The following is a 16090-nucleotide window of genomic DNA, read 5'->3' on the forward strand; positions in this document are numbered from 1 at the left end:
CCCATTGTCATCGAGTCGATTCCAACTCATAGTGACTCCGTAGGACAGAGTAGAACTGCCCCATAGGGTTTCCAAGGCTGTAAATTTTTATGGGAGCAGACTGCTACATCTTTCTCCTGTGGAATAGCTGGTGGGCTCAATGCACCAACCTTTTGGTTAAGAGCCAAGTGGTTAATCGTTGTGCCGCCAGGTCTCCTTGGCCATTCTAGCAGGGGTGAAATGCTGTCTCATTGTGCTTTCGATTTGCGTCTCTCTGATGGCTAATGACATTGAGCATCTTTGCATGGGTTTGGTGGCCAGTTGTATGTCCCGTTTGGTGAAATGTCTTCTGAAGTCCTTTGCCCATTTTATGATTGGGTTATTTGTCTTTTGTTGTTAAGTTGTCAAAGTTTTATATGTATTTTGAGTATTAGATTTTTGTCAGATTTATGGTTCCAAAGATATTCTCTCAGTAAGTAGCTTGTATTTTCACTTTTTTGGTAAAGTCTTTGGATGAACCAGTGTTTTTAATTTTTATGAAGTCCCATTTATTTATTTGTCTTTTGTTCTTTGTGCTTTTGTTATTATGTTAGATAATCCATTGTTGAAAGCCAGGCCTGACAGCATTGCCCCTGCATTTTCTGCTAATAATTTCATGGTTTTAATTTGCACATTTAAGTCCTTAATCCACTTTGAATTTGATTTTTATGTATGGTTTGAGGCATGGATCCTGTTTCATTTTTCTCCATGTGGAAATCCACTTTTCCTAATACCATTTATTGAAGTGACTCTTCTTTCACCCATTGAATGTACTTAGCACCCTTGTCAAAAGTTGACCACAGATGTGTAGATTTATTTCTGGACTCTCAATTCAGTTCCATTGATCATTGTATCTTTTGTTATACCAGTACCAGGCTGTTTTGATTACCATGTAATATGTTTTTAAATCAGGAAGTGTGAGACCTCCTCATTTGTTCTTCTCTTTCAACATTACTTCAGCTGTTTGGGGCCTTTTTCCATTCAATATAAAGTCGAGGATTGGTTTTTCCTATATTTTAACAGTTTCTTAAGCTCAAGATTTTTATATGTATTCCTGTATGGCAGGATCACTTACCTTTTTTACCCCAAATTCCAGGCCATTTCACACTAAAAAAGGGGCTGTGGAGTAATGATAGTTGACTCAATAAAGGTGCCATTGAGAATATTTAAAATACCCAGCGAATTCAATGTGCATTTCCAAAATGTAACATATTTTAATTTCTTTTGTATTTTATCATTTATTAATAGGTAGTTGGGGTATAGATTGTCAAGCAGAGATAGTATGAAAGTATGGAATTGTGTGTCATATAAATTTCTGGTTCACAGAAATTCCCATGCGTTGTTAGGTGCTGTCTCAGTTATCTAGTGCTGCTGTTACAGAAGTACCACAAGTGGAGATGGGCAGGGGTGACTGGAGTAGGCACAGGTATCTGACTGCAGCAGGGGGTCATGTGCTGAGCAAGGCAGGGGGCTGACAGCTACCCCTGAGTGCCTGGGTGCAAGGTGTGTCCCTGTTCCCTAGAGCACGTAGGTGGGTGGGTTTTGCAGCCGGACTATGGGCACCCAGTGCTGTTGGCTGTAAGGACTGGGAGGCACCACTTATTTTTGGACCTCTGTTGTGGGTGGCTAGTGGTGTGCGTGGAGCCGCCAGTCCTCAGGCCCCTGATGTGGGTAGGTGAGGACCCTGCATAATGGGCAGGGCGGTGTCAGATGTCTCGAATCTGCCGCCCCCTGATAGCTGTTGCAGTTGAAAATAGGCTTCAGCTATATAGCCTGTTGTAGTGTGCTAATGAAGGCCTGCGCTGTTGAAATGGGCCCACACAGATCTCGGCAGGGGGGAAAGGCATTCAAAGTCTGTGGAGCCCTTGTGGCTGTGCCTGCCCTGAGTTCCCAGCTTAGGGGAGCTGGCAGATTATATTTTCCTGTTCGTTAGTTTGTTCCCTCTCCAAAGCCAGGAGAATCGCTCGGGGCGTGGGACAGGCCCTACTTCAGGCCCAGGGGGCATATAGTATAGCTCAGACCAGGACTGGAGCATAGCGGGGAGGGGTCAGGTAAATGGGAGAGAGGTACTTCCCAAAGAGGGGAAGGTTTTTTTGATCCGCGCGGTAGGTTAGACGCTTGTACTTATGTTTTACCAGTTCAGTGCTGCTTCTCCCTGGTTCCAGAGGCCCGAGCAGTCTCTCTGCTGCTCAGTTGCTCCCAATGTGGAAAACGGTCCTGAGTGCTGCTGCTTGCCTCAGCCCGCGCACACCAGCTGATCCTGGTGTGTAAATTTGAATAATAGTCGTATTAATTGGTCTTCCTTGTAGGAGTAAGAATATTATCCTATCACTGACAGCATTGTACTTCAGGATAGATCTTGAAATGTTCTTTTTGATGATGAATGCAACACCATTCCTCTTCAAGATGTTATTCCAGTAACTGGATTCCAAGGGTGAGCATCCTTAGAAAAAGAGGGAGCCACGGTAAACCCATCTTGCCATTTCTCATCTGGCCTTGGAGGTCACATAATGTCACTTCAGTCACGTTCTGTTTGTCAAGACTGTCACAAAGTTAGGGTCAAGGAAAGTAGATAGACTTTGTCTCTTCATAGGAAGTAACAAGGTTCTGGAAGATCATGTGTGAATGGAAATATTACTGTGGACTTTTGGGAAAATACTGTCTGCCAAGATCACCTCCTGGTGGAAGCATCCATCTTGCCCTGACCCTCTCATATATCTCCTTGTGTTCTGCCTTCATGTATAGGTAGGCATTTCCTCTCACAGCTATCTCCCTTGCTATTCAAAAGACAGCTGCTATATTAAAGGTCAGAAATGAAAGGGTTAATTTTTACTCTCTGCCGTTTGGATTGTTTTTCTGGGTGTGCTGTTGTTGTTGGGTGCCCTCAAGTCGATTCTGACTCATAGCGACCCCATGTGACAGAGTAGAACTGCCCCCTAGAGGGTTTTCTAGGCCATAATCTTTACTGGAGCAGATTGCCACACCTTTCTCACTTGGAGCCTCTGGGTAGGTTTGAACCACCAGCCTTTGGATGGCAGCTGAATGCTTCACCATTGTGCCACCAGGGCTCCTTTAGCTGGGTGTATTATACTTTAAAGATGTGGGAGTTTTTTATTTTATTTATATATTTTTATATATTTATTTTATATGTGTGTATATGTGTAGGTGGTTGATATATATAATTTTCCTCTACTTGGAAAAACTGAAAGACAGTGTGTAAAATGTATAATAAATGATTTATTCAACTATACAGTATTGAGGAATTTTAGAAGTTACAGCATTTAAAGAGTTAAAAGTTTATGAATTGAGGAATTTTTTTGAAGAGAGGAACTTTCATTTTTGTGGTGCTGACGTTTTCTTTGTTCCTCTTAATCTCTTGTGCTGAATTCCTTTTGTTTGTGGATTTTCTTTTTCATTTCTTTTGTTTTTGTAGGTTTTGTTTTTACTGAGACTTTATATGTTTTTCTCCTTTATTTTGATGAGTAGGTTTGTTAACTTTCTTTGTGGTTACCTTGAAATTTACCCTTATCTTCCTAGGTTTGAACCAGTCTATTACTACTTTGGTATCATCTTGCCTTCCTCTGCATTAGAAGGTTCTATACCTACACCATTTATTCCCTCCTTTATTGTTCTGATGTTGTTGTCATTTACAGATTAACCTCTCTGGTTCCCTGTTGTCATTCTTTTGGTGTTAGGTAGTCGTTGAGATTTCATTTCCTAGGTTGGTATCTGGCTGGTACAATCCTGCTTCCTAAATTCAGGCTGTGAGCTGAAGTTGTTCTCAGATCGAAGGACTCCCTTTAATAATTCTCGTAAGTTTGGTTTGGTTTTTACATACTCCTTTAATTTCTGTTTATCTGGAAATGTCCTAATTTCACCAGCATATTTGAATGAGAGTTTTGCAGGATATATTATTCTTGGCTGGCAATTTTTTTCTTTCAAGGTTTTATATCTCTCATCCCATTGCCTTCTTGCCTGCATGGTTTCTGCCGAATAATCCAAGTTTAGTATTATTGTTTCTCCTCTGTATGTGACTTTTTGCTTTTCTCGAGCTGCTCTCAGGATTCTTTGTTTGTCTTTGGTTTTGGCAAGTGTGATTATGATATGCCTTGGTGATTTTCTTTTGGAGTCTGTCGTATATGGGGTTTGTTGAGCTTCTTGGATGGTCACCTTTTCATCTTTCATGAGATTGGGGAAGTTTTCTGTCACCAGTTAGTCAATGATCCTCTCTGTGTTTTCTGTTTTCTCCCCATTCTGGAACTCCGATCACTCGCAGATTTTTGCTTTTGATTGTATCCCACATAATTCTCAGGGTGTCTTCATTTTTCTTCATTCTTTTTCTGATTTTTCCCCACAGTTGTATCCAAGTGTTTGTCTTCAGTTTCACTGATCCTGTCTTCTATCGTTTCAAACCTGCTCCTCAGCCCTTGTATGATACTGTCCATTTCTGAAATCTTGTTTATCTTTTGGATTCTGATTGTTGTTTTTGTATGATTTCTAGTTGTGAATTTATTTTAGCATTTTGTTTCTGCATTATTTTCCTGAATTCTTCCATTTTTTTGTCTGTATTTTCCATGATTTTTTCTGCCTTTTCCATGAATTTGTCTATTTTTTCCTCATTTTTGTCTGCTTTTTGCTTCAACTCTTGGATAGCTTTGAATATTAGAGATTTGAATTCCCTATCAGGTGGTTCTAGTGCCTTTTCTTCTACTGGAAAGGCATCTGGTGTTTTATTTTGGACCTCTACTGGAACCATCCTGTCCTGTTTTTGTATATGTCTTGCTATTGTCTGCTCTCTTCAGGGCATTCAGTATTTTCCTCGTTTATTGATTGTAGATTTGTTCGTTTCATCCTGCTTTTTTGTTTTTTTTTTGGTTATGTCTGAGCAGGTGGGCTGTGTGTTCTTTGTTGTGTGCTCATCTGTAGGCATGATACTTTTCACCTCACCTCCTTCTCCAATGGGTAGGGTCAGTTTCTCAGGTATGGTACAGCAGGGCAGGTCCAGCTGAAGGGGAGTTGCTGGGATGGGTTGTTTGTGGCACATACTAGGGCTGACAGGGTGTGCCGGGAATCAGGGCAGGGCAGCTTCCGGTAGGCCGTGCCTGTGCTGCTCGGGGTTATGATGTTCAGCTCACAGTGGAGGTAGGCAGGAAGGAGAGAGATTGTAATGTGTGGAGCTAAGATGGGTATAGGAAAGAAGAGAGAGAGGAGAGAGGAACGGGAACCAAAACCGTGCACACAAACAAACAAACAAAAAAGAGTGCTAAGGGAGCTTGCCATTGGAGTGGAGAGATGAGAGATTGAGAAATAGAGAAAAACAAAAAGGAAAAAAAAGAAAAAGGGTAAAAGGAAAAAATGAATAAATAAAAATTAGGGGAAAAAAAAAAAGAGCCCCCAGGGATCCCACCGGTGCAGGTGTGAGGACTGGGAAGGCTGATCCCAGGCCGTGAAGTACAGCCTGGCTATAAGGGGTAGAGATGGCACACAGCGCCCAGTATTCAGGAGACAGGAAGAGAAGGTAAGATAGAGAAATGAGAAACTGAGAAACGAAGAAAGACAAAAAGGGAAAAAGAGAGAGAATAAAACAAAACAAAGAAACAAAAAACAAAACAAAAAAAAAGAAATGGCCCCAGGGATGCCACTACGTGTGTGCGCAGAGTAAGGGAGTAGCTCCCAAGCCGCGCAGTACTGCCCAGCTAGAAGGGACTCCCAAGCTGAGAAACGAAAAAGAAAACAAACACACAACAAATCAAAACAGAAAAATCAGAACAAACAAACAAAAAAATCCCCGGGGGTCCCACCAGCGTGGCGGCACAGGCCAGGAAGCAGTTTCACAGTCAAGTGGTGTTTCGCAGCCTTTCAGGCAGAAGCGAAGATGGCGCACGGAGCCAGGTAGTTGAGAGAAAGTAGGGGGAGTTGGTGAGAGGTAAGGAAGAAATTTAAAGAAGCAGAATAAAGCAACACCAGCAGCCAAGAAATGGCACTCAGGGAGCTGGCTAGTGTGGGCAGGTGGAATCCAGGTGGCTGTGGTGTGAAACCAGTGCTTCACAGCCAAGAGACTGTGGCTGCAGGAGGCAGAGGAGGCCGAGTGGGGGTGAAGAAGAGTGGGGGGTGGGAAAGCGTATATCACTGGTTACCAGTTGTTCTGTCTCCCTGCTGGAAGCTCCGTGAAGCTGCTTTCTCGTACTCCTGGTTCGCCAGTCTCCAGTAGGAGTCCAAGATGGCGGATCCATGCTGCATTAGCTGATGGAGGACCTCTGCAGCTATCCCTCTTCGCTCTCTGTTCTCTGTCAATATCTTATTCCATTTGGTGCTTGGCTGAGTTCTTTATCTCTTCATTTGATGCTTAGGGTCTCGGTATTGATGTGTGTCTCTGTTTGGCTTAGTTTTTCGGATCTTTGCTATGGAGGGATGGCATGGTGCTTCTGTTATAGCGCCATGCTGCCCAGAAGTCTGAGGGGAGCTTTTATTTTTGTCTTCATATATTTTTCCTTAGTTTACTTTTTGGAAATAAAATTATCTTAAAAGTACTAAAGCTGTTAAAATGTTTTCGTTTTTACACATTTCTATATACTCAATAGAGAATATATATATATATATTTATTTATTTAAATGACAGTACTTGTTAGTGAATGATGTTGGTATCATTCAGTATGTTGCAGATTTTTTTTTAAATGTGAAATTCAATTAATACATATTCTACTTAGGTGAGAACTTGGGTTCACGAAAGTTGGTTGGCTGAAGCTTACTTTTTTTTTTTCGGTCTGTTAAAGTATTAGCTTAATCAGTAGTGCAAACAGAATTTTAAGATGAGTGAAAAAGGATGATGGACTTAGTTACATGAAAGTTTTCATTTACTGAATACCGTTTTACCAAAACCAAACCAAACCCATTGCTGCTGAGTCGATTCTGACTCATAGCCACCGTGTAAGACAGAGTAGAACTGCCCCATAGGGTTTCCAAGGATTAGCTGGTAGATTTGAATTCCCAGCCTTTTGGTTAGCAACCAAGTTCTTAACCACTGTGCCACCAGGGCTCATTTTAGAGTCATTATAAAAACTGCTTGGGGGCTGTGTCTGACTTCCTCTAACTTGACTAGGGGGAAGGAGAACGAAGACTAACAGCCCAAGGGTGATTCCTATGAGGCGGGGATCAGACATGCATCCTCTCTCTGCCATCTTTACCAGTTCTGACACCAACCATTCCTCCCACAGTGCTCTCTACTTTTCTGCTGGGTTCGATAATTCATTGCAATGGCCACACACAACTCACAGACAATACTCACAATTATGGGGTTTATTAGGGAAGTTACAGGTTACAGTTCAGGCTCAGGAACACTCAGGGATGTAGTTTTTCCATTAGGATTGCCTCTCCCCAGCTGTGCTCGCAGACAGGCCTCTCCCTGGCCCTAGGCATCTCCCCAAAGGTGCTCAGGTTTCTCTCTCTGTGGGCCGGGAAGCCCACCGTGCTGTCTCCTGCTGCCAAGTCTCTGCTGCTAGGTCTTTCCTGCTACCACTTCTCACCATCTTCAGGGTTACGGCTTTCTCTCTGTCTCTCTCCTGCTCCAGGGAGCTTCTCAGCGCAGGGATCCTGGGTCCAAAGGACACACTCTCCTATCCTGGGTGTTCTTCCTTGATGGCAGTAGGATCCTCCTCTCTGCTCTGGAATTGGCTCTCTTTTAAGACAAAAGTGACCAATCCCCTTAAAACCAAAATCCTGTTGCCGTCGAGTCAATTGCAACCCATAGCTCCCTGTAGGAGAGAATAGAACTACCACCTAGGGTTTTCATGGAGCGGATGGTGGATTCGAACTGCCAACCTTTTGGTTAGCATTCATAACTCTTAACCACTGCACCACCAGGACTCCCCTATCACACAGTTCTGCCCAGTCAGCTGGGTGGGAGTTACAAGACCATGGGTAGAAAGGCCACACACAAAAGTAATTAATCTCACCACAGTCATATTTTTAAAAGAGGGTAGGATGCTGGGGAGTTTTTTTCCAGTAACTGTTCCAGATCTTGTTTCATTGGTATACTTAATAGTGTCCCATATTTCTCTGAGGCTTTGTTTATTTTTCTTCATTCTTTTTTATCTGTGTTATTCAGATTATATAATCTCTGTTGATCTGTCTTCATGTTTGCTGACTTTTTCTTCTGTGATTTCAGTTCTACTGTTGAGCCTCACTAGTGAATTTTTTTATTTCAGTCATTGTGCTTTCAACTCCAGTATTCCCACTTGGTTCTTTTTTCTTTTTTTCTTATTATTTTTTAAATATTCTTCCTCTTCATGGGCATTCTTCATATGATGCAGCATCATCATATCTTCCTTTTCTTCTCTAATTAAGATTTCCTTTAGTTCTGTGAACATATTTCTAATATTTAGAACAGAAGTATTTTCCTGTTAATCCAATACCTAGTTGCTCTCAGAGGCATTTCCTGTTACATGCTTTATTTCCAGTTTTGTGGGTTATACTGTTCTGTTTCTTTGCGTGCTTGATAATTTTTGGTTGAAAACTAGATGTATAGTGTAGAAAGTTTGGATCCCCCTGCTCATGGTTTGTCATTGTTCTTGCTTGCTTGTTTGTTTGTTTAGTGACCGGGCTGGACTATTTTTGGAAAGTCTATTCAGTGTGGAAAAGGAGTCCCTGGGTGGTGCACATGGTTAAGTGCTCGATTATTAACCAAAAGGTTGGCAGTTCGAGCCCACCCAGAGTTGCCTTGGAAGAAAAGCCTGGTGATCTATTTCTGACAGGAAACAGCCTTGAAAACTTCATCAGGCACACTTCTACTCTGCACCACGTGGATTCTCCGTGAGTTAGAATCGACTCAACAGCAATCAATTTTGCTTTTTTTTTTTTGCCTGTTAATCCTGATGCCAAGTTATACCCTGTTCCTTAGTAAACCACTTACAAGGACCTAAATGTGCTAGCTGAAACCATAAAATTATTAGAAGAAAATGCAGGGGCATTGCTGTCAGGCCTAGCTTTTAACAGTGGATTATCTAATATAATAACAAAAGCACAAACAGTGAAATTCAAAATAAATAAATAGGACCTCATAAAAATTAAAACTTTTGTTTATCAAAAGACTTTACCAAAAAAGTATAAAGACAGGCTACTGGCTGGGAGAATATTTTCAGAAACTGTATATCCAATAGCGTTATTTTTAATAGCCAAAAGGGTGAGATAATCCACATGTCCATGGACAGGTAAATGAGTAACAAAATGTAGTATACACATGAAAAAACAAACAAACAAACCTCTTGCCATCGAGTCAATTCTGACTCATAGCGACCCTATAGGATACAGTATAACTGCCCTGTGGAATTTCCAGGGAGCAGCTGGGAGATTTGAACTGCCGTCCTTTTGGTTAGCAGCCGAGCTCTTAGCCATTGCGCCACGAGGACTCCATTATACATATGATGGAATATTATTGAACCAAAAACAGGAATGAAGTTTTGATACATGCTGCAATATGGATGAACCCTGATAACATTATATGGTTGTTGTGTGCCTTTGTATCGATTCCAGCTCTCATCAACCCAGTGTGACAGAGTAGACCTGCCCTATAGGGTTTCCTAGGCTGTAATCTCTACAGGAGCAGATCGCCAGGTGTTTTCTCCCACGGAGCAGCTGGTGGATTTGAACCGCCGACCTTTCCATTAATAGCCCAGGCTTAATCATTACTCCACAAGGGCTCCTCCATAACATTATGCTAAGTGAAATAAGCTAGATACGAAAGGAGAAATATCGTGTGACTCTGTTTATGAAATACTTGTTATTGTCGTTGGATGCTGTTGAGTTTTTTTCAACTCGTAGTGACCCCACATGACAAGTAGAACTGCTGCATAGAGTTTTCCTGGTTGTAGTCTTTACGGAAGCAGATTGCCAGGTCTTTCTCCTGGGAATGGCTGAGTGGGTATAAACCGCCAGCCTTCCGGTTAGCAGCTGAGCGTCTAACCATTGCATTACCAGAACAGACAAATTCACAGAGACGACAGACAGGTTACTGCGGGCTGGGGGAAGGAGTGACCGGGGAGCTGTTTCATTATGGGTACAGAGCTTCTGTTCTCAGGTGATAGAAAGGTTTCGGAAGTGGTGATGATTGCACATCGCTGGAAATGTAGTTAATGATGCTGGATTATATACTTAAAAATGATTACAGTGGCGTATTTTATTATATATGCATATATATATCACAGTAGAATTTTATATAAAGAATAATTAATGAGGGAAAATATTAAACACTACTTCTGTGTCACTATTCCAAATAAAATCACTTCAAAGTAAAAGAGAAATGAGATACCACTCACACCTACTAGGATGGTTTTAATCAAGAAAACTGAAAATATCAAGTGTTGGTGATGTTGTGGAGAAACTGAAACCCTTGTACATTGTGGTTAGAGTGTAAACTGGTTGAGAAAATGTTTGGCAGTTCATTAGAAAGTTACATTTAGAATTACCATGTGACCCAGCAATTCTACTCTTAGGTTTATGCTCAGGAGAATTGAAAACTGGTATTCAAACAAGAACTTGCACATAAATGTTTATAAATGCACTATTCACAATAGCACAGATGTAGAAACTACCCAAATGTTCATCAGCTGATGAGTGGATAAACAAATGTTGCATATCCATACAATGAAAATACCATAAAAAGGAACGAAGTACTTTTGCATGGTACAACTTTGATGAACCTCAAAATCATACTTAGTGAAAGAAGCCAGACCTAAAGGTTCATGTATTATATGATTCCATTTATAGGAAATATCCAGAATAGGTAAATCCACAGAGACTGAAGGCAGATTAGTGTTTGCCGTGGGCAAAAGGCAGGGGCAGTGGGGAGTGACTGCTTAGTGATACAGGATTTCATTTTGGTGTGAGTGACATATTTTAAAACTAGATAGAGGTGATGATTGCACAGGACTGTGGATGTACGAAATGCTACTGAATTGTGTGCTTTAAAAGTTTAATTTTTTGTTAATGTTCTCTCAATAAAAAGAAAACCAAGGGAAGTCATTGCCATGTCATTCCTGATACCCAGGTCCCTAACCAGTTTGCCTTTCTCCCACCTTTCAGAGTTTTCCTATGTTAGCATGTCTAGGATTTTTATTTAAAAACACTTTGCTGGAGTCTACTCCACCATCTTTCTAGAGAAGGCCATTAGACTCACCTTAGCACATTTTAAAAATACGGATGCTTGGACCCACCCCACACCGCTTTAATTAGGATGGGAAGGGGGTGGGTCGATAGCATTACTATAAATTTTTTTCCACAGATGATTTAAATGGGAAGCACCACTGAGAAGCGCTTTTGGAAGCACATACCTCCTACCAGTGATACGTTTTGCAAATAGCCTTCTGACCCAGTCTGGCCAGGAAGCCATGAAGGGAAACTCTTTGTAAGATAACCTTACAGAGAAGGTTCTTCTTTCGCACATTGTCGTGTAGGAGTGTGACTCCTCGAATTGCTGTGACCATCTTGCTAACCAAAAAAAAAAAAAAACTAAACCCACTTCCTTCAAGTCCAACTCATAGCAACCCTGTAGGACACAGTAGAACTACTCCATAGGGTTTCCAGGACTGTAAATCTTTACGAAATCCGACTGCCACATCTTTCTCCCCTGGAGCGGCTGGTGATTCGAACCGCTGACCTTTTGGTTGGTGGCCAAGCACTTAACCACTGTGCCACCAGGGCTCCTTACCATCTTGCTAACGGCCCACAAATACAACCGACACTAAGGATGTAGATGAGAGATGGAAAGAAGCCAAGACCTCTTAATTGCGTCTGTGATCTGCGGAATTGGCCCACTCTGGAATTTCCTGTGTCTCTGTACATTCCATTTTATGAATAAAATACGTCTTTATTGTCTTAGCTCCGAGTTTGGATTCGGACTTGGAGCTAGAAGCTTCCTGATGTAGCCAATTAGAGGGAAAATGAGTGGTGTAAACATACGACGTTTTGCTAATGTGTTTTTCTAATATAAATGTTTTTCTTACGTAAATAACACAAGATTGAACATACTGGTGTGTGTAGCTATTTCCCCCAGTACTGGACTTTTTTTACTCAGGTTGGGATGCCAGAAGTAGTGGATGTTGTTACTGTTCTTGTCTAGTATTCCCGGTTTGCTTCCCAAGGAGTTACAGCTCTCCACAGTGCTGGCAGCAATAAGTGTTTCATTTCACTCACTGGGGTTGGTTGGTTTGGACTGTTGTTTGCGGGTGGTATGTCACTGTGATTTTACATTTTTATTTCTTTTATTACTAAACATGTTGATTAGTTTTTCTTTGCTTTTATTTATTAGTTACATTTTTTCTTTAGGGAATTACCTAGTCATGTCCTTTGTACCACAACTTAGTAGCTGTGGAATCTTGGGAAAGGTACAGTTAATGGTTACAAGCAGCGATCCGTCCCTGTGTCTTTCAGGCGAATTTGTAGGTGACTCGGAACAGGTCTGTAGTTTCTTATTTAACCTTACTTTAGTGCAAGAAAAGGCTCAAAGCCTTTCAGTGATGTAAAAGCTGCACGTGCAGCAAGTGAAGGTGATGGTGATGAAGAATTTGTTGGGAGTAGGGGTTGGTTCACGCGTTTCAAAGTGAGCAGATGGCAAGTCCAAGCCGTCTGCTGAATCAGACGTTCCTGAACTAAAACAGGTGGACGTTAAATAATGCTTACATGTAAAAATCAGTGTGAGGTTAACATGAGATACTTTGCTAAAGTTCTCTGAGTACTTTTATAATTAAAATGTTAGTCCTTTATCAAATTTGCTACAAGTCATTTTCACCATTTTTGTTTGCCTTTTTATGGCGTTATTTATACACACAGATTTTAAATTGTAGTTAATTAAATATGTCCCTTTCCAGTCATGATTTAAATATAAATAAAGTATAAGACAATGATAAGGAATTATATCTAATGAGGCAACAATGTGCAGTAACAAAAAATACCATGATAATAGTCAGAAGGCAGAGGACATTTTCAGTCGAAGACCTTCTTTATATTGTAATATTTATTATGTACTCCTTTAACCAGATTGGTTAAGGTTAGATTCTATTTTGTTTGGGGTTTTGGGGGGTTTATTTTTGGGTAATGAAATATATAATAAAACATCTTTCATTTCAACCATGTTTATGTGTTAGATTTGTACTATGTACCTTGTGAAGTCTTTATTCTCAAGCAAGTCATTGGTATGGAAACAACTGAAGATTTAGTAGGAGAGGATCAGAGTTGACCGGATTAAAATCATACAATCGATTTAATTTTTGTTTTTCTTCTAGAAACATGATCAGGGGCAAGTTCTGTTGGATATAGTCTTCAAGCATCTTGATTTGACGGAGCGAGACTATTTTGGTTTACAGTTGGCTGACGATTCCTCAGATAACCCAGTAAGTTTAAGCTGTTGTCTTTCTTTTTCTTTCTGGTTTTTCCCTTTGTTCATAATATTAAGTCCTTTCTGATTTATAATGTTCACTGATTTATTGAATTTCTTTATTTATTAATTTGGTTTGAATGATTAGAGCTAATGTAGTTCTTTTGCCTTTGTTCCTCCTTTTATTGATGGTTTAAATGTAAGAGGTTATTTTCTTTAATGTTTTCATAATTATAAGTCAGCCTGTAAATCTAGCACCAGTTTCTTCACTGACATGTCTCAGACAACTAAAAAGGCTGTACTAGCAAATTCTGATTGAATTCTTTGTGAATTTATATGGTTATACTGTGAGGGACTTTTACAAAAAGATATAATTTGCCAGGCAATAATTCTTCTGTTTAGGTTATAAGAGAATGACTGTTTGAAAGCAAACATTTTGTATCGTTGACAAAAACTGAGATGCTATAGTAATGGTCCTCTGAGTCAGTACTTTAGAAATCAGTCAGTTAGGCTGTAGGATTCAAATGACTATAGAAACTGAAATACTGTTCATGGGCAAAGTAGAATTTGTTTATTTGTTTTTCTCCCTCTCTCCAGCTCAGGATCCTAGTCCCTGTATTCATGGTTAGTGGGATGTAAATATAAAATGTTAAATACTGGTTTTGTGTGAAAACCAGCCATGAAGAAATACGAGGATTATATGGATAGAAACAAACCAAGGGCTAGCTAGTCTCAGTGGAAATAAAGCCTCTTATACTGAATTGAGATAAAAACAAACTTTCCTCCTACTCTGATGCTTTCACCGATTTGAGTTTCTCCAAGGACCTGGAGAAATACATTATTTCTTGGTAATAACTCAATTGGGTAAACGTACCCAAACCCATGTAAAAATGGAAGTGAGTAGAAATGTCATTTATGAAATGCAAGATGCAAATGCATTTCAGTAAATGCTATATTTCATTATAAGATTTCCAGATTCTGTCCTTACTCGAGGAGAAACTAGAAGCATTAGACAAATTCAGAGCGAGTTTTACATGTTCCCTCCTTCTTCCCACCCATGCCTGTGTCAGTCCACACGCCTTGATCAAAGTGTTTGTGTTCACTGAGCTTGGCTAATGCCTCAGAATTCCTCATGTAGTATTCTTAGCAGTCACCACTAAGGAACCAGAGCGGGTTCTTATAATGAAACCTAATAGCCTAACTCGACCTAGTGGGTCTGTGATGTCATCAGCCTCCATCAAAGGAGGCAGAAGACGGTATTACACCTGGAAGATGGACAGGTAATACACCATGCATGAGTTTTAGGTTTCTCACTTGTCCCAAGTTTTGATATTAAGTCTCTTTGGGTATAAATAACAGGAACCAACTCAGCATAACTTAAGCGAAAAACAAGAAAGCACATGGACTAGGAGTGGAGTGAAATCAGACTGAAATGAGTACATTGTTGGAAGCTCAGGAAGTGTGTTGCTCTGCTTTTCCCTGTGCATCAGCTTCATTCCTCAGTCCGCTGCTGTTTAATTTCTGTATTCTTCAGTCCATGGTGGGATGCTAGCCTTAACAACTTATCCACTTCCTTGTCTTCAGAGTCACCTACCTAAAGAGAAGAGTGTCAGCTTTATCCTAGTGTCTCATCCTAAAATCCAGGATAAAAATTCTGTCACTAAATTTGTACAGCCAAGCTTGCTGTCGTAGATTGAATTCTGTCTCCTAAAAAGATACGTTCAAGTCCGAATCCCCAGGACCTGTGAATGGGATGTTGTTTGGCAATAGGGTCTGTGCAGAAGTAATCAAGTTCAGATGTGGTCTGACTGCTTTGGGATAGGTTCTAATCCAATGACTAGTGTCCTTATAACCAGCAAATCCAGTTGCCGTTGTGTCCATTCTTAATCGTGGCAACCCCATGTGCTCCATAGGGTTTTCAGTGTCTGATTTTTTGGAGTTAGATTGCCAGGCCTTTCTTCTGAGCCACCTCTGAACCTCCAGCCTCTTGGTTGGCACTGAGCGTGTTAACTGTTTGCACCCCCCAGGGGCTCTGGTATTCTTATAAGAAGAAGGAAATTGGACACAGGGGAGAAGGCCATGTTAAGACAGAGGGGAGACTGGAGTGATCCAAGCCAAGGAACGCCCAGGATTGCCAGCAACCTCCAGAAGCTCAGTAGGGATTAGGAAGGATTCTCCTCTGGAGTCTTCAGAGAGAACATGGCCTGCTGACACCTTGAATTTGGACTTGTAGGCTCCAGAACCGTGAGAGAATAAACTTCTGTTGTTTTAAGCCACCCAGCTTGTGGTACTTTATTATGACAGACCTGGGGAACTGATAGACTTGGCTTAGATCAAGAACTTATTGCTGGTCCAGTCAGCTATGGCTGTGGTTTGGGGTTACCTTGAACTTTTTATTGCGTCTCCTGAAATAACCGTGTGGTGTTAACTCTCCAGAAAAGAGAAGGATGACATTTCTAAGACAGTGTGTTGTAAGCTAGGCAAATACCTAAAAGATGTCTGCTACACCTCACTGTGTGCCAGTGTTGACAGAGAGATAGGTAGGTCTTCCCTGATCCTTCTTATGCTCGTAGGTCAGACCCTCCAGCCATTGGCCTGGCTTTAGCTAGACCGGACAAGTGACAAGACAATAAGGAAGGAAGAGACCATCTACTCACCACCATATGGTTCCCTGAGAAAGTATTCCAGAAAGAGTAACACTGAGCT

General features: G+C 40.9%; 1 protein-coding gene across 2 annotated transcripts in view; it reads left to right on the plus strand.

The window, feature by feature from the left end:
- Positions 1 to 16090, plus strand: part of PTPN4 (protein tyrosine phosphatase non-receptor type 4) — a 222437-nt gene that overhangs the window by 51102 nt on the left and 155245 nt on the right. For both annotated transcript variants that reach the window (XM_023724688.1, XM_004389685.1), the window contains one exon: positions 13293 to 13400. In XM_023724688.1, coding sequence (XP_023580456.1) covers positions 13293 to 13400 — 108 coding nt within the window. The remainder of the gene's footprint in view (positions 1 to 13292; positions 13401 to 16090) is intronic.

Source organism: Trichechus manatus, unplaced genomic scaffold (genome assembly GCF_000243295.1).
Source record: "Trichechus manatus latirostris isolate Lorelei unplaced genomic scaffold, TriManLat1.0 scaffold00255, whole genome shotgun sequence".
In the NCBI taxonomy this organism is placed as follows: Eukaryota; Metazoa; Chordata; class Mammalia; order Sirenia; family Trichechidae; genus Trichechus; species Trichechus manatus.